This window comes from Brienomyrus brachyistius, chromosome 15 (genome assembly GCF_023856365.1).
Source record: "Brienomyrus brachyistius isolate T26 chromosome 15, BBRACH_0.4, whole genome shotgun sequence".
NCBI classification, from domain to species: Eukaryota; Metazoa; Chordata; class Actinopteri; order Osteoglossiformes; family Mormyridae; genus Brienomyrus; species Brienomyrus brachyistius.
In genome coordinates this window covers 2,712,360-2,731,850 of record NC_064547.1, presented here as the reverse complement: position 1 = coordinate 2,731,850, position 19,491 = coordinate 2,712,360, and the positions used below count along the sequence as shown (strand labels likewise).

The 19,491-nt window shown below is 45.4% G+C and overlaps 1 protein-coding gene across 2 annotated transcripts in view; it reads right to left on the bottom strand.

Annotated features, from left to right (window-relative positions):
• Positions 1–766: 766 nt before the first annotated feature.
• Positions 767–19,491, bottom strand: part of LOC125709219 (anosmin-1-like) — a 44,390-nt gene continuing 25,665 nt past the window's right edge. Inside the window, exons 6-14 of one of the 2 annotated variants that reach the window (XM_048977465.1) lie at positions 18,515–18,644; positions 13,183–13,373; positions 11,042–11,177; positions 8,889–9,056; positions 7,860–7,954; positions 6,824–6,992; positions 6,327–6,556; positions 5,467–5,608; positions 767–1,359 (exon numbers count right to left, since the gene is read on the bottom strand). In XM_048977465.1, the coding sequence (XP_048833422.1) occupies positions 5,468–5,608; positions 6,327–6,556; positions 6,824–6,992; positions 7,860–7,954; positions 8,889–9,056; positions 11,042–11,177; positions 13,183–13,373; positions 18,515–18,644 (1,260 nt within the window). In that variant the 3' untranslated portion in view covers positions 767–1,359; position 5,467. Of the gene's footprint in view, positions 1,360–5,466; positions 5,609–6,326; positions 6,557–6,823; positions 6,993–7,859; positions 7,955–8,888; positions 9,057–11,041; positions 11,178–13,170; positions 13,374–18,514; positions 18,645–19,491 lie in introns of both variants that reach the window. The other variant, XM_048977464.1, reaches the window with a different exon arrangement.

Below are 19,491 nucleotides of genomic sequence, written 5' to 3'. Positions count from 1 at the left end.
AATGGACACTGCACCTTGTGTTTCCATTTAACGTTTGAATGTAATCATCTGCTTATCTTTAATCTTTTCAACCTCAGGTTTTATTTTGTATGTTTTCCCATGTAAAAATATCGTCTGTTACCAATATACCATTAGATATTTAATTAAAAAAATAAGTCGAGAGTTAGGTGGTTCTTTAAACAGCATGTACACATTATGCTGCTTAATCAAATGATTTTCATGTAAATAATTGGATTAAGCTCTAAAAGGCAGTGCCTAAATCTACAGAATTGCATCCAGGGCGTGTATGAACTGTACTTCCTAAGACTCACTACAACCCCAGCAGATAAGTAAATATAGATGGATGGATGGATGGATGGATGGAATATTCACACAAACCACATCCATTCTTCCTCTTTTAACATTATTTATGATGCAATGTTAAACACTTACACAGCAAGATAATTATTTACAAAGGTAATATATATAACACAGGAAAACATACTTCAGGTGATATGAATTTGCCTCAGTATGAATAGCTATCAGTGGTGGAAATGCTGCTGAAAAATATGCTTTGTGTTTTACAGTGAAATTTTCATTGCATTGGAATGATGGATCGTTTAAGGTGAAATGGCAGCACCTTCGCAGCAGCTAGGTGGTGACTCACGCTGTTTCATGGTGAACCAGAGTAAGTACCACATGTCAAAGCTGACGCACACCCAGAGCAATAGCTTCTGCTTATATTCTAGCTAAAATATTCCAAATGATGTTGCTCCTGTACACTGAACCATGACAACACCACATTATTTAATGACAAAAAAAAATAAATAAGAGATTCTGTGGGATACTTCAGAGGTTAAATAAAGCCCACAACTTTCTGTATTAAAGGGTAACAGGGTTTTTCAATAATTTATGACAATATCCTAGTAATTTCTGAACTGTAACGCTTATCATATAACCATAACAATGAAAACAGTTGTGTATACAAGCCTTTCTTTAAAATAAAAAAAGAAAATGACAGGAACATTCAAAGAAACATCGTTCAAGTACAAGAAATTACTGCCAAAGGCAAATTACACTGGACCTCCTACACTCGTACAAACATCAGTGCTCATTTTTTCTTTCACACATTTAAAACGATTAACTTGGATAATTAAAAACAAACCTTTCTAAAAATGTTACATACATGTAATTAATGATGTATACCACATATATAAACACATAATTTCAGATTTCTCATTTATATCATGCAAGTCTGAGATGACACGCTGGTGGACTGCTGCTTGGTCTCGACAGTGTCGCGGCTGCTTGGTTTCTTATCTACTGCAGTTGGAGGGCAAACGTGAGGAACCACCGAGGAGGAAACACAAGAGGGAAGGTCTGGGGAAGGAGAAGAAAGCAGAGTGAGATAAAAAGGTAACATTCTCATGTTCGTGTTAGCATTGCATTAGGAATGCGAGACTGACAGTGTTGGACAGCTGGAGAGAGAGCATGGAGACACGAAGGCCAGCTTTTTCAACTCCTCAGGCTGGGCGAGACTCACTACTCCTCAGGCTGGGCGAGACTCACTACTCCTCAGGCTGGGCGATACTCACTACTCCTCAGACTGGGCGAGACTCACTACTCCTCAGACTGGGCGATACTTATTACTCCTCAGGCTGGGCGAGACACATTACTCCTCAGGCTGGGCGATACTCATTACTCCTCAGGCTGGGCGAGACACATTACTCCTCAGGCTGGGCGATACTCACTACTCCTCAGACTGGGCGAGACTCACTACTCCTCAGACTGGGAGATACTTATTACTCCTCTATTCTATTAGTTCGGGTGTTGATTTGCATAATTCACAAAACAGTAGCGTATAAATGTAAAAGAGCATTAACTACAGCCTTAAAGGGGCTGAGGACATTCCACCATTAGAGGGCATGAGGGGAAAATTAACTGCCTTTAAAAAGAATAAACAAGAGAGCAGGATCAGCTATAAATATATTTGCTGAACTGAGGAGGTCTGCTGTTGGAAATGGAGGTTAGGGTTAGGTTTAGGGTTAGCGATACATCAACTTGGATTACGAGCAAAGCCTGATTTGACTTATTTTTCAATTTAAAACAGGATGCAATTATGGAAAAACAGCCTACAATACACTGCATTTTAATTTTACATGCAAAACTTAAATATGAAAGATCTTGAGGAGCAACCATAACAATCCTTGGTGAAATTACCAAGACGAAGAATTTTTACACTGATCCACTGATTATGTGACAGGATCCGGCATAAAGTGCCAAGGATTCCTCAGAAAAATGAAAATCTGAGATGAGAAATGTTCTGGAGCAATAAATGAAGGAGGCTGACTTACAGAGAATACATGTACTGTGTACTGAAATTTTCTGAATATATGTGTAGAGAAATACAGATGATTTACACACAAGCATATAAATTCTACACATACTCTTCTTATTACAATAATATCGGTGGGTATAAAGAGAACCATTTGTATGCAGCTCACATTCTGTGTGTCTGGTATAAATGCATTATTTTCCTTAAGACAGTCAGAACCATCATTCATTTGCTGGTATTTTGTGCAATATATCTTAGTATTTCCATTCTTGCATGTCCTATGCAGGGTTACAGGCGCCTGGAGCCCATCCAGGAAGCCTCAGGCGTAAGGCAGGGAATAACGAGGCGCGAACCCATTGCAGGGAACACACATGAGACGCAAACCCACTGCAGGGAACACACATGAGGCGCGAACCCACACACATCATTCACACCTACGGACAGTCTGCCAACCATAATTCAACTTAGTGTGGTTTTCAATAGTGAGGGGAGTGAACATGCAAACTCTACCTGAACCCTGATCCCTAGAGGCATGAGGCAACAGTGCCAACTACTGTGCCACCGTCCCACAGTCTTATTTAACGGTGCTATTTATGTAATCTAGTTGCTCCAACAACAATCTAATAGCAAATTTGTATCCATCTAGACGACACTATCGATCACTTTAAAGGCATTTTTTTCCAAAATGGAAAATGAAAGGCATGACAAAATGCAGAACGCAGCATGGTCACGGTCACACTCGTCCTTACGTAACTAAGGAAACAGATTTAAAAGGAAGAACTTATGGAAAATAATGCACAGAGCCACACAAGTGCTGTGATTGAAAGTAATTTAAAGAAAATAGAAAGATATATACATTTATATATTTTATACAAAAGTTATATATTTATATATATATATATCATGTTTCTATATAATATGTAATATTTCGCTTGTGTTTGCAGTGATTCTCCCCCAGCCCATGCCACATCAAAGGCAGAAATGAGATTCCTGATAAGCACAGTCCTCCAGAGGCTCTCAGTCACACAGCTGGGAAAATGCAAAAAAAAATTACATTTAAACCCCTATTTAACCTTCTTTTTAGACATTACCATCATCTACTCTGCTCTTGAGTGTGCTGTACCGCTGTAACGACATAGAGAGTGCCACACCGCTGTAACGCCAACGCGTGCTGTACCGCTGTAACGACATAGAGAGTGCCACACCGCTGTAACGCCAACGCGTGCCGTACCGCTGTAACGACATAGAGAGTGCCACACCGCTGTAACGCCAACGCGTGCTGTACCGCTGTAACGACATAGAGAGTGCCGCACCGCTGTAACGCCGACGCGCGCCGTACCGCTGTAACGACATAGAGAGTGGCACACCGCTGTAACGCCAACGCGTGCCGTACCGCTGTAACGACATAGAGAGTGCCACACCGCTGTAACGCCAACGCGTGCTGTACCGCTGTAACGACATAGAGAGTGCCACACCGCTGTAACGCAGACGCGTGCCGTACCGCTGTAACGACATAGAGAGTGCCGCACCGCTGTAACGCCGACGCGTGCCGTACCGCTGTAACGACATAGAGAGTGGCACACCGCTGTAACGCCAACGCGTGCTGTACCGCTGTAACGACATAGAGAGTGCCACACCGCTGTAACGCCAACGCGTGCCGTACCGCTGTAACGACATAGAGAGTGCCACACCGCTGTAACGCCAACGCGTGCTGTACCGCTGTAACGACATAGAGAGTGGCACACCACTGTAACGCAGACGCGTGCCGTACCGCTGTAACGACATAGAGAGTGCCGCACCGCTGTAACGCAGACGCGTGCCGTACCGCTGTAACGACATAGAGAGTGCCGCACCGCTGTAATGCCAACGCGTGCCGTACCGCTGTAACGACATAGCACGTGCCGTACCACTGTAACGGTATAGCGCATGCTATACCACTGTAACAGTATAGCGTGTGCTATACCACTGTAACAACATAGCACGTGCCGTACCACTGTAACGGTATAGCGCATGCTATACCACTGTAACAGTATAGCGTGTGCTATACCACTGTAACAACATAGCACGTGCCATACCACTGTAACGGTATAGCGCGTGCTATACCGCTGTAACGACATAGCACGTGCCGTACCACTGTAACGGTATAGCGCATGCTATACCACTGTAACAGTATAGCGTGTGCTATACCACTGTAACAACATAGCACGTGCCATACCACTGTAACGGTATAGCGCGTGCTATACCGCTGTAACGACATAGAGAGTGCCACACCGCTGTAACGCAGACGCGTGCCGTACCGCTGTAACGACATAGAGAGTGCCGCACCGCTGTAACGCCGACGCGTGCCGTACCGCTGTAACGACATAGAGAGTGGCACACCGCTGTAACGCCAACGCGTGCTGTACCGCTGTAACGACATAGAGTGCCACACCGCTGTAACGCCAACGCGTGCCGTACCGCTGTAACGACATAGAGAGTGCCACACCGCTGTAACGCCAACGCGTGCTGTACCGCTGTAACGACATAGAGAGTGGCACACCGCTGTAACGCAGACGCGTGCCGTACCGCTGTAACGACATAGAGAGTGCCGCACCGCTGTAACGCAGACGCGTGCCGTACCGCTGTAACGACATAGAGAGTGCCGCACCGCTGTAACGCAGACGCGTGCCGTACCGCTGTAACGACATAGAGAGTGCCGCACCGCTGTAATGCCAACGCGTGCCGTACCGCTGTAACGACATAGCACGTGCCGTACCACTGTAACGGTATAGCGCATGCTATACCACTGTAACAGTATAGCGTGTGCTATACCACTGTAACAACATAGCACGTGCCGTACCACTGTAACGGTATAGCGCATGCTATACCACTGTAACAGTATAGCGTGTGCTATACCACTGTAACAACATAGCACGTGCCATACCACTGTAACGGTATAGCGCGTGCTATACCACTGTAACGACATAGCACGTGCCATACCACTGTAACAGTATAGCGCGTGCTATACCACTGTAACAGTATAGCGCGTGCTACACCACTGTAACAACATAGCACGTGCTATATCACTGTAATGACATAGCACGTGCCGCACCACTGTAATGTCATAGTGTGTGCCGTACTGCTGTAAGGACAAATCCTGTGCCTTGCAGTACCTCAGAGCAGCGTGCTGTTGAGCCGAGGTGTATGCAGGGTCTTCACGATTGAGGGTCCGTTGCCCCCTGCTGACAGCACCTGCACCCGCACTTTGTACGCGCTCTCTGGTTGCAGGTGCCCTACAGTCAAGGAGTGCTGACCCTGGGGGAGAGAAACACAGAGCACATGCTGAAAGGCTGCAAACATGCCACCCTGCTGCCGGTTCTCACAACAGCTGGATGTGTCTGTACATTCAGAATGGGACACGACGCAGCAAATATCTTCAAGGACTGAAGAACTGAAGGATTTTTATTTTTCACATGCAAGGTAAATGGTCAGACTATAACCTGAAATGAAAGGTGATCAACTGCCATAATAAAACAATTTTAACATCAGTAAATAAATAAATAAATAATAGCAATGTAATAAATCCATCTACCCATCCATCCATTTTCTGAACCCGCTTGTCCTATGCAGAGTCACGGGGGGACCAGAGCCAATCACAGAAGCCACAGGTACAAATAAGGGACAACCCGGGATGGGGTGCCAACCATTGCAGGTCACACACACACCATTCACACTCAAAAATACGTAATAAATAAGAAACAGAAAGTGTTACTGAAAAAAGGAAAAGAAAAAACAGAGATGTGTAACATGGCTCACATAACAAACTGGATACCATTACCTCACATGTAATGTGAAACCCAGTGACACATACTATTAAAATAGCAGTTTGGTCTGGCAGATGACAGTTTAAAAACCTGATGCACTACAGTGGCTTAGCGACGGCGCACCAAAAATGTGCAAAAACGTGCATGACTTGTGACATCCAGACTTGGCAAATCGTCTCAGATAAGTTTTCCTTGACAGTAAGACTCACCGGGTGCACAAACTGAGTCTGGGCGACGGGAGTGTTGAGGGTTGCACTGGTGCCACCAGTGCTGGACACCGGGACCCAGGAGAACTGGAAGCCGGTGACTGGGTTCTGCCCGGCAACAGCCTGTGAGAGCTGCCAGCTGAACACTCCTTGCAGGGAACTGTTCTGCATCTGGAAAGTAACTGTCAGCTTCTCTGGACGTTGCAGGGCTTTCTTAGCCAGCGAGGGGCGCTCTAAGGCAGGGGAGATAATGGCGATTATGTGTGAGAGTCAGCAGCATCAAATCACACTCACAGTCCACGAAAATATCATTAATAATATTAATCAATACAAAATAATTTGAAGTCACCAACAACAGCTACTTAAAAGCAAAATCTTCCAGACTAATGAGAAATATTTAATTTCTACATTTCTCAAGTAAAGGTAGGTTGGCGAACTTGATGAACTTGCATGCGAGGAGATGTTTTGTAACATTTCTGTGTTGTTTGCGTGGACCTTACCCCCTCTGGTACAGAACAGAGACTTCACTCCCCTGTCTCTCAGTGCAGCGCAGGATGGCGTTGTCACGGAGGTCACGGCCTCTGACCTTTGACCTTGGCCAGATACTGGCATAACTGACACCCTGTACTTACAGGCAAACATCAGGCCAGTGATGACAAAGTGAGTTCCCTGGGAAAAGGAGTGAACTGGGAGTCAGGCGTAATAAGAGTACTGTCAGAGAGATTAAAAATGAAAACGAAGAAGGGTGATTAAGTAATTCCTGAACAATGGAGGGGAAAGGAGTTTATCTGAAAGACCTTCAGCACTGGGAAATGAGGCATCGAAGACAACTACTTCATATTTATGTTGCCAAACAGACAACAGAAAGCAGGTCATGGGTGGAAAATTTTATTCTTTCAATTGAAGCAGGTGTTTAAGATGTCTTGTAGACACCTGCATGGCCACCGAAGGCTGTGAGCTGGTAGTATATGCCAGAAGGAATATAAAAAAAAAACGTGGTAGCAGGATCCGATCTGTCTCACAAGGCCCAGATAGTAGCAAAAAAAAAAATCACACTTGTTCGCTCTTCCTGGCAGCCTGTCAGGTAGCAGTCCTTGAACCTGAATTCATCTTGTGGTGAAAACTATTCCTCTGCTTGTGTTGCACATCAATGTCTTAATAAAAAGTGCTGAATGCTGGATGAGAGTATCGCTTTCCGAAGTGCTTTGCAGCAAATGCATTCAATAAGCCACATTCCTAAGTTTATTACACAATATAGAGTTTCTGCTTACCAATGGCGTCCAAAACAAAAGTAGCATGTCAGACTAGGAGGTCTCATATTTGCTGAATTACCGAGGGATCAAACCTCGTTAGATGGCTGATATTTACAGTAACAATGCAGAAACACACAGCCAGAGAGATCTCTGTTCATTTCCACAGTTCGGAATGTACTTTCATCTCTCAAATTAAATATCATAAAAATAGGATGATCGCGAGACCAAGAATGAACTCAAACATTCGGATTACGGAGGAATCGCTCGAAGCAGCCGGACATACCTGAACGGTGGCGTTCCGCTCTGCCTTCGTGATGTTGTGAGCACAGGTTTCAGGGGACCATCTCAGACGGAAGGTGAGGGGATCTTTCAGGGACCCTTTCAGACAAACAGAAAGTGTTAAATTCATTAGGCAGTGTGATAATAACTAGCCAGGACCTGGAGGGGGCCGACAACAAAGTTTATGATTTCGGCATCTTCCTGAATCACTCCATTTCACGTGAACTGGTCTTTTCTTCTTTTTTTCCAAGCAAGTCCTCCCTTTCTCCCCGTATCCAAGCAACATCACATCTTTCACCAAATATATCTCACACTGTGCTCAGGTTGTCTACAGATCCTCCTCCAACACATATGCTTTCAATTTATAAACCATACTGATATTATTAAAAGTCTTCTCTAGTTCTTTTTTTTCACAATTTCTCCGAGAGATAACAGTAAATCAGTGATTATTATTTATGGTGTTCTGTGACTTAAACAGAATGCGTTCCCTAAACGGCACAATATTGCCAAGAACAGTATTTTTGGGAAACTGCTAATCCAGCAAATACTTTTTATAGATACATTAAAAGCATTTGAATGCTTTAAGGGTGCTTGGCGTGGGTCTCGCCTCGGTGCTTTGGAGTGCTTTGCAGTCTTTAGACTTTTCACCCAGAATACATGCAGGGTGACAACAAGAGAGGTCACATCTCAGCTGGATTCATCGTCCAGCCAGGAGCCGACGTCTTCATTCCTGACCCTGGGGGACCACCACAAGGTGCCAATTTTCATTCTGTCTGAGCGCTCTGACGCATATCTAAGCTCCTATTTCCTTTCCTACGCTAATTTTACCAGCTGCCTCAGAGCTTTAGGTCATTATTGTTATTGTTAACAGAGTGCTGGAAAACCTGCGTACGCCGCAGACGGAGGGCGAGCAGACACCCCCATGGGGCCCCACCCTCGCTGCTGCTCAGACGCTGAAGCTGAACACAGGAGCACAAACACCACGCACTTCTCCGGTCCTGCCCGACCCACTGGGGGTACTAGGCCACCTCACCTGGCGAGCGTTCCTTCCAGAAGACTTTGACCTGGAGCTGGCTGTTGTGGTAGTGCGGGGCAGCCGCCTCCAGGCGGAGAGCAGCGGGCGAGGAGAGCGAGGAGGGCAGCTCATTGGACACCTCCCCAGTGGCCTGACCCAGGTCCAGTCCGTCTGGAAGACCTGCCACTGGAAACGACAGCATGTCGGAAAGCGAAATGGCCCCGGGGAGCCAGTGCTGTCCCGGGGCAGCAGAACACTGTCGACCTGTATGAATCTCAGCCGATGCTGTTTCTTGGCGTGACAAAGAAGAACCATGCGGGATTTATGCTGAACAATCAAATAAAGACCATCGTCACAGTATCGCTACTTGATGCTCTAACTGCTCTGTCAGAGTTCAGGTCTCAACTTGGGGTTTTGGCTTCTCAGACCAGCAGAAAGCATCATGGTCCAAAATCCAGTGACACCACTAAACAATACAGGGTACATGCACTTTATCTTAAGTGACACTTAACCTGAACCACATAGTCCAGGCGATGGAAAGGCTTTACAGAATTTGTGGGAATTATGTGGGCTGAAAGTACAATTAAGAAGGCCTGTTCTGCATCAAATACTGTGCAGGAAACTCTTCTGCAGACTTTCATTTACTTGATATTAAATACTGTATTGGGAGGGAGACATTGGAAGTTATTTGTAAATCTGCTATACTCCTGAATCATATAAGACACTCTCACCAACACAGACATGTTTTTCCACACATTGATGGTCGGACAATGTCAATCATGAAACTGGCTGTCCATGACAAATGGGTCAAATGATTAATCACCAGTTTCATGCAAACAGAAAACCAGTGGCACCATATGAACCTCATGCTAGCTCAGAAGGCTCCAGCAGGGCAGATGCTAATGCTCTACTGCCTCCGATATTCTTGACACTAGGAAATCTGTGAGTCGGCACCTTGAACTACAGTTCATTTTAAGATACGCATCTTCACTGGATAAGCTGACGGTCTCTGTGGTAATTCGGCAGTATCAGCTTTTTTTGCCCACCTTTAATCTTTGAAATGAAAGTATATCAATGGGATGAGGTTTTCCAATCAAGGCTGTGTTGCAGGGTTACTATATGTTGATAAAAATAGTACAACTGAACTTAGATACGAAAAAACACGATAACTTCCACAAGAGAGGCCCGGCCTAGGGCGAAGGAAAATCACGTGCAAGGGAGTCTGTTATGAAAGAGAATTAGTTTCTTTATTATTTGGTTTACAATGAACAATCTCCATCCAAGCGAGACGAGTTGAGGCCAAAAACAAGCTGGAATATTTTACTGCTGTTCCCGGCCTGTAAGGCGGGAATTTTTTTTGGCAGAATTACATGAGGATTTATGCAGCTTAATTAGAAGCAGAAACAAGGACAGAAACACTCTTCAAATGATGCATGCCTGACCTAGGGTGAGCTACAAACGAAAGCTTCGTGCTACTCTTTTGGGGTGTCATAAGCAAAGGCCACCAATAATATCCAGCCTCTGGAGACCCAGGACCCAATCAGAGCTAGATAAGCATTGATCGAGCTGTTCTGATACGGTACAGGTACTCTTCAAGCTCTTCAAAGGCCTGAATGGGATTGGACTTTCAATCGAATCTCACTGTCCAGTTTAGAGTTCTTACGCAAAACATCACCTTGATTTATCAGAAAAGCATTTATGTCCCCAAAGAGAAATGGCACACAGTTTTATAACAGCTGTCTTTGTTACTGTTAATGTGTTTTCTTTTCATTACAATATGAAAATCAGTCTTTCTGTTTCTGCCTCTTTCAGCTGGTTTTTGTATGACCATCACCGAACACGATCAAATGAAAATGTCACTTGCAATCTTTCACACAAAATATATGTGAACAGACTTTTGACTGTAGCGGGAATAGAAACGCCTCTCTGTTGGGGATCGTGCCATAGTTCCTTGGCATCGAGAGGCTGATTTCTGCTCACGCCCGTCTCTGATTCTACTAGCGTTGTAAAAGTGGAGAGAAAAAGCCACCAGCTTCCCCTGGATTCCAGCCCGAGACACTCCAAGACACTCGGAGACGCTCGTCCCTGTGTTTGCCCTGGTGCTTTGCTACTCCACGCTGGTGGTCACTGGCGAAGCTGCCTCCCAAAGCGGCAGGAGAAGCAGTGCTTACCTGCAAGTGCTGTGGTGAAGCTCAGCTGCGCTTTGCTGCTCTTCAGTCGCTTCTGGCCCCATTGAGCAATGGCCTGGACCTGGACCACATACGTAGTGTCAGGACGGAGGCCCCTGATCTCTGTCTCCCTGGAGGCCTGCAGGACACCGACACAGCTGTTACCTTCAGAAGCAGGACGAAGCTGGAGAAGAGGACATAACGAGAGCCGGTCGTTCACGCTGCTGCTGCCTCCGGGCCAGATGTGAGAAGGGAAGTGTCATGTTCTCCATGAAAGCAACATAGCCACAAATCGAAAGGCCTCACAGTCCAGTCTGCGCGTTCGGCCCATTAAACATGTCAGACACGTTGCTAGAAGCTGCTCGCCATAATCATATTCCATACGCTAACGGTAATTATGATTAAATTCTGAGCACTTTGCTTCATTAACTTTATGGCTGGAATTTCAGGTTGCTAAGGCAATGAGGCAGGCTGTCGTTTTGTATAGACAAGTGTAGCCTTATTCACGTAGCAGGTAAACAGGGCTGTTCTCCTCAAAGTGACAAATCAGGCTGCAAACAACAAATCAAAGAGCAAATTTCCAAAACTCACAGTCCATTTTCTGCTGTTTCTGAGATGAGACCGCCAATGATCTAAAGCCATATGTCACCCGTCATGAAATCCAAGGCAGAACTTTCTTTACATATCCAACGCTCCACAAAAGTCCACAAGAATTTTCTCAAAAACATATCCAATGGGCGGAGTGCATTTATTCTGGAAATTTGCTCTTCAGTTGTCTCTCTCTGCAAAACAAGGCAAATTCAGACAATGCGAGCATCCCTGCCCCCCCCCGCCCGGAGCGACCCAGCACGCCACACCCCGCTCTCCTCGGAAGCCTCGCCGCAGCTGCCGGCCGGCTCAGCGGGGCAGCGGTGGGAACGCTAGTAAAAATTCTTGACGATCTCATGGCATAGGACCTGCCTGCCATCTCCATCACAGAGATAGAAAAAAAGGGACCATTATGAGATTTTAACTGGATACAGCCACCGCCAGCCCTTTTGTTCTCCATTAGCTGCGGCGGCGCGCACAGCCCGGCCGGGTCCAAGGCCGTCCTGCACGTCCATCAACCCACAACTGGCCTCCATTACCCACATCCACTGCTTCCAATTTAGATGCATCAGAAGAGCCAGAGGACACAAGACTTACTTTAATTCAAATTTAAATACGCATTCATACGTACGGGAAATTATAAACCTGTTCTATTCATCGAATTAGCTCTGGCAATGAGAAGCAGTTTTGCCTTCTCATCAGAGTGCTGCTAACGTATGCTGGGAATACAGCTTAGACCAAAATTGTCTCTGAACTGCGCTGTGACTTCCCTCGCGATGTGCAGGCTGCAGGACGAACGGCTTTAACAAGCCGGTAGCTGGGAGAGAATGAGCCGTGTGTCCGTTTAGTCAAATGGATTGCCTCAGCCAATGAGCACATATATATATAATCAAAACAAATTACCTAATTTCAAATAAAGCCTGTGGCTCTTGAAGTCTGAGGAATGGTTATGTTACAATAAAACATAATTATCTCAGGAATACCTGCCACGCGTTTCTTACAGGATAATAAACATAATGGATTCCAGTTTTCTGTGATACAGGTGCTGCACAGGAAGTACCGCCCCCCCGTGACCATTGTAGAGAACAACAGGAAGTAAATATGCTAGTGGAGAGGATGTGGCCATGTACTACGAGTGCTTTGACAACGGAAGGCTGAGCAGGCAAATAAGTCGAGAAACGTAGCGTCAACCTTCATGCAGGTCGCATTTCTGAACTCCAACCCAATTCCATAGATACGTCTGCAAGCTTCTAATGAACCAGCTGCAGTGTAGAGCAATAAACTTTGTGACCATCCATCTCCAAGACAGTCACAGTTACAGTCTCCTGAATACTGTCCACTGCCTTTTGCTCATTACATCTTATTAAAAGCCATTTGGAAAACCTTGACATTGTTCTAGTGGCACATCATTTGAAACACAGAGAACTTCAAAACAGAGAAAATACTTGCTTTGAGTGTGTGAAACCTTGTGTTTCAAATTTGCAAATAATGAATGTATCAGCTAGTGGGGACCTGTGTTCTCGTTGGTGTACGGAAGCTGTTACCCCTCTGGAGACCTTGGAGGTTTCCTTCCTGTCCTGGCCTTTCTTGTGGGTGGACTGGGCTCCCCAGGTCACTTTGTAGTGGTGGATGGCCAGGTCCTCCTCCCTTGGCGGGTCCCACAGCAGAAGAGTACTGATGGTGCCGTCTGCCTGCACGGAGAAGTTCCCCACACGTAGATGCCGAGGTCTTTCTGGTGGGAATGGGTCTGAGGAGGCCGTGGAGGGGGTTACAGTCAGGCCTGCCATCTATTTATATACAGTGCTGTGCAAAAGTCTGTTTAAATGATCTTCATGTTGGTTGTAAAACTGATATTATGCTTGAGAAAGTGTGTCAGCTCAGCTATTTCAAAATCTCACCCAGTATTTGCAGCAACCTTACAAATACACCCACGTACCTTTTGACTGGACCACACGTTTGGCTAATCAATACCTCATCAAGTTACTTAACCAGTTAAGTTAACTAATTAATTGAGCTGCTGGAGAAATTTTACAAACAGGAGACGTTGGGGAACCATCTAGCTGTCCAACAAGATATCAGTGACGTGTAACGCGTTTGTTACTGTCAGTTTGCAAATGTTCTGTTGTTAAATTTTGCATTTACTACCCTGGTAAACAACCATAAACATTTCCTTCGACTGTCTATGACTCCTGCACAGTAGTGCGTACATTTGTTTGTACCTAGCAACCTGCGGTGACCTACTGCAGTTCACCAATGGTGCAATAATGCATGCAAGTAAGGGAAAAAAACTGGGTTACTGAGGAAACACAACAGGAGAGGATATATCATTAACCCATAATAAGATAGGAGCAGATACGGGTGGCATGTGTTGAGCTTATAAGAAAAAGCTTGACCTTGCATATTACTGGAACGGCACTCCTGCAGCGATCTTTAAGCTGGGTACTTAACTGCAAGTAGGAACCACGCAGCTATGCGAATACGTGCTGTTTGGAAAGTCACTTTGAATTAAATGTGCACTAAGAAACTTGAAGAAAAATAACTAATAAGAAAAACGTGCAAAAGAAAATGTATTTGAAGTTCTGCGATTCATCGTCTGAAGATGAAAAGAGCACGAGGCGACTTCGAGTCATGGGGCAGGAGCTGATGGAGCCACACGCTCATTACCAACATGGGACGGGCGGCAGCTGGATTCCGGGTTACCCCCGTTTCCTACATCCTCGCCTCATCTCTTTAATCCCGTTCCCCAAGTGCTCAGCCGCACAGGGTCTGATTCCCCCGGCGTGCTCAGTGGACCTGCAGCCGGGCCTGGCAGTGATAAAACTCGGCTTGGGAATGGCCTGGAGACCAGGGACTGGGGACGAGATGAATGACAGTTTCGTCCAGGGAGGGTGTCCCAATACCCTAGCATGGCGGCCATAGTCCCTGAAGCAACTGATGGTTTTATTTTAGGTTTTTAGCTATTGTACATATTAATGTATATATGCTCCATCAAGGCTGTTTAGTACGTAATATTTTGCAGATGGTTGCTTATGTTAATAGCTTGTAATATCAAACAGCTATGGAGGTTCGTTAGAGCAAATCAATTTCTACATTTTAACGCGGCCCATTGAGGTGGTGAACCACAGAGACCTCTTTGCCTCGGGCTAAAGATAAAATACTCCGAGGATTAAAAACCTGAGCCACAGACCCCTGAGCCGCAAAACCCCTCCTCCTGGGCTTGGTTGAGGTCTGCCATTGCGAAGACTGCCGGTTCAAGCAAAGCGATTCCTTTTTAAAGGCTGGATATTGCATTTGGGGTGTAAAAAACTATATAAACTGACAGCTGGAATTGCTGCCTGTTAGCACTGCAGCCCGTTAGCGCACTGTGGCTGCCTAGCAGCAAAGCGTGCTATCAAAAGTAATTCTCTTCCGGGTTGACATGAAACACTGCGTCGATGCGGTCTCTGTCAGATTAAGCGTCTAAAGAAAACGAAAATTTCAGAACCCGAGGCAGCACAATGATATAAATCACGCTGCCCGGGAAAAAACGGAGCCGCTTTGATATCGAATAGCGACTACTGTAGGCGAAGCCGATAAAGAGTGCAGATGGCAATAACAGTTTGCCCTCTGGGCAACAGCTCCTGCGAGCCCTGGATTTGGCCCCATGGCCTCATGGGATTTGCCCCGCTCTGCTGGCACCGTGGCCTGATCCAAAACAAAGGTTCCATTTCACGTGGAGAGATGACTCGGACATAACAAAGCCCGGGCATCCGAGCAGCCTCCAGGTCACCAGTGAGAAACTGTCATGTAGATTTTTCCCTCACAGGGTTATCAAGCTCCGCAATACCTTTCATCTGCAGGCTGCCCTGAGCGACGGCAGCCGTACCCCTCACCCCTGACCCTAGCAGCCTTCATCCCCTCTCTCAAATACTCACCATTTGATAAATACATCTAATTACTAGAAGATGTTTTGGCGAAGTACAAAACACATGGGATTATTTTTTCCATACTGAAATGATCCCCTTAAAAACAAGACTGTTTCTGTTTATCTTTCATTAAGTCCTCCTGTTAAGAACATAAATGAATTCGATGTACATGAGCAGTGCCCTCTGACAGTCACAGTTGCCACTCCTGCTCCGAACCATAATGAGCACAGAGAAGCAGGCAAATGCATCAGCAGGCCAAGCATCCATCAGATGGACACTCTCACTCTCACTCTCGCTCTCACTCGCTCCTTCCGCTGAAGAACACTGTCGCGTTCTACTTATTGAAACTTGCTGACAAGTTAATCTATAACTGCGAAGGGGATCATTTCTTTAGTGCAGGAGTTCAGCTGAAAACTCTGTTTGCAAGGGATTACATTGCAGCTGTATATATATATTTTTTTATTTGAAAGAATCGATATAAATATACCAGGTGAGTGTAGATGGTTAGCACTGTAATGAAGATTAAGTCTTTATCTACATTCTGAAGAAGCCTTTGAATGTGTGAATTTTTAGAATATTCTCCTCTGCACCTAAATGAAGTTAAATATATCTATTTTTAAATAATAAACTGGGTGCCATGGTAGCTGAGTGGATGGTGCTGTTGCCTTCCCCACTGTGGATGGGAAAATAAGCCTTGCCCTGCTTTGTAAGTGTGTGCACGCAGCTTTATGCCCCTGTTATGGCCTGCTATCCCACTCATGGTGTCCCTTATCTTATGTCCCATAATGCCTGGGACAGGCTCCAGGCTCCACAGCCCTGTACTAGAGGCCGTTCGGTCGATGGAGGCTTAAATCTTATTATATCTAAAATATTTCCTCTTTGCTACAGTATTTAAAGTATTAAAATATTTCCTCTGTTAAACTTTTCCGCTATTATTTGGAATTTAAATAGACTCCTTACAGTCACTCACTTCAAAAAAGCCAGAACAAAGTTAATATTTTTTGCGGCATGTCCGTAAAATTCTTCAAACAGTTTGAGATTAGTAAGTCATGCTGACTGACATGCTCTAAGTACTGTCTGCTGCATCGTATGAACTGGAATGGAGAATCTGAAAGAGGTGCAATGACAGATGAAAGACAGTCCTATTCCAATACTCCCATAATCCTCAAGTCATATGTAATTTTAGTCAACTAAACAAAATGAAACATCAAACAACTTGTGAAAACAACTGTGCAGCTTGAATTGATTGAATAGATTGCTTACAATGAAACCATTAGTCATAGATTTCATACTTTTCCTTTAAAAAGAATCACATTTGTTACTGAACAGTTCCTGTATATTAGGGAGAGTAAGGAAACATGTTCCTCACAGCTACTTCTGGCTGTGATCATTTTAAAATGATAAAAACTGGTATCCGAATAATTGTGTTTTGTTTCTTTTTGTATAATTACTTTCTGAGGCTGACCTTGGATTTTATGTTGACCACTTGTATAATAACAAAACTAAAACGAGACCAAGATGAAATGTAGACCTGAAAAAAAAAAAAATAAATCAAGGTAGCAAGAAAGGCCTGATATTTGCTGGGATTCCAGACCGAAACAGCATGTCTTACATAAATTACTCTGGTATGAAAACAAGCCGGATTCGGCAGAGCTGCTCCCTTTTTGTTGGCGCTGCAGGACCTGTCTGAGGTGGGCAGCGGCACCGGCTGTATGTTTGTCAGCTTGGGGCCCAGATCGGGCCTCTGGGGGCTCGTGTGGTGCATCCCTGCCATTCCTGGGGTTTCGTAAAAGGGCCTTTTTACAGAGACGGCCGGCAGGGGCAGAGCCACGGTGATGCGGTCGCAGCGTCTCTCAGGAAGGATTAGCCGCCCACGCCGCGCCTCTTCCCGTAAAATAACTCGGCGGTCTGGGGCCTTTTTATGGACCATGGAAATAACATGACGACTGAGCAACAGAACGTCACTGACAAAAGGAAGATAACTAAGCCAGACTACAGAGAGGCTACGGAGTCAGGGCACACATGTCCGCTAGAATTGTGCTATTCTGTCAATATGCGAACAAATGTGAATAAATGCAAACAAATGTGAACAAATGCGAACAAATGTGAACAAATGTGAACAAATGCGAACAAATGTGAACAAATGTGAACAAATGCAAACAAATGTGAACAAATGTGAACAAATGCGAACAAATGTGAACAAATGCACCTGGTTTGGTAACACTTTACAGCAGGGTTCCCCAATTCCGGCCCTGAAGAGCCAGAATCCAGCATACTTTGCAGATTTCCCTGCTCAAACAGATCTACTAAACCTGCTTATTAGCTGATTAAGGTGTTTGAGCAGGATTCTCCAATTGGGGAACCCTGCTTTACAATAACTTGACCTCCATAGTGCCTTTATAATGCATTCATAGAACATTCACTGCACCTTCATAATACATTCATTACGCTTTCATGTATTAACACTGTTAAGGTATGTTAGGATGTTAGGGTATACTTTCATGCTGCTTATGAACATTCTATGAATGCATTATCATGGTGCAGTAACTGTAAAGCACTAACCCTAATTTAATGTAGCAGAAACTGACTATCCCTGAGTTATGACTGGGTTACGTTTCGACAGAAGCGTTGCGTGTTGAAATGGATGTACAATGAAACAGGACGATTGCACGACTGTTAGGTGTGAGAATGAGACTGGGAGATGCGTGTGACACTGGCGTCCTGTTGTACAACGCAGTACATTCTCATGGCAACTATCGTACGGCCCGCAGTGTGCACTAGGCAGCGAAGGACTGCAGTGCACACGACGCCCAAAATTTATTTTTACAAAAGTCATTGTAAGGTGCATGGGTTGTAAGAGGAGGACAGTCTGTATAGTAATGCATATATTTGTAATGTTTATAAGGTCAGAGCCTGGTCACACGAAAGTTTAAAAATAAAGGCGGGAAGTGCCCAGTCAGACCCCCTCATTGTCACCACTTACCCCGCGAGGAGAAGAAGTGCTTGCTGGGGGTGGTGAACCCGCGGCTGCCCTGGCTGTTGATAGCGCTCACCCTGAACTGATACCAGCGGTGTGGTCGCACGTCCTTCAGCACGGCGCGGTCCTCCATCGTCTGCGGGGTCAGGGGCGGAGAGACCATACAGGCAGATTAACCCTCTATCCGTCCGCAATCATCGCCCGTCGCAGGGTGATAACAGAGTCCACAGGGAGACGTTAGACTGCGAGGAGATATCTCCTCTGGATGCTGAAAGGTGCCCTGGGAATTATCCATGAGTCTGGAATGTTCCTCTGTCAAGGCGGAGTGCTTCCAGTGCACGAGGGCAGTCCAGTAGGTTTCAAAGACGACCGTCAGTCACTGACTACCACCCACAATGCAAAGCATTAACTGCAATGCAAAGTGGGATATCCTGAACTCTCCAATTTAAATCGAGAATGATCTAAAACCCGCACACCTCCCAGGCAGGCCGTTAAGGCCTGTCTTCAAGGCCTGTCTTCTCCCGTAACACATTATGAAGGCCCAGACCCACAAAAATGTGTTATATTTCCCAAATGAGTGCTAATGGCCCTTTATACTGCAGTTACATTTTAGATAACATACACAGAACGGCCACATATGAAGCAAAGAGGCAGCATGAATGTGACTGGAGGGCGACAGGCAGCTCAGCCTGCTTGCCATTTCAGACTCATCCGCCATCGGCACTGGATTTGCCGTCGAGCCCCTGCTGATGTAATTGGTGCTGATGCCTCAAACTGCTATAATTACACAGTTGTGTGGGTGATCGCTTCCAGAGGCCAGCCGGCGAGGACGGTGCTGGCCGTGAGCCGAGAGTCTGATGGGGGGGGTGGTGGTGTCATAATCAATATAGCGGCCAGCGATATGATACCATCCCTTTAAAATATGAGGCAATTAATACTTTCCATTTTATTATCACTAAGTGATAGAGGCCACACTTACACTG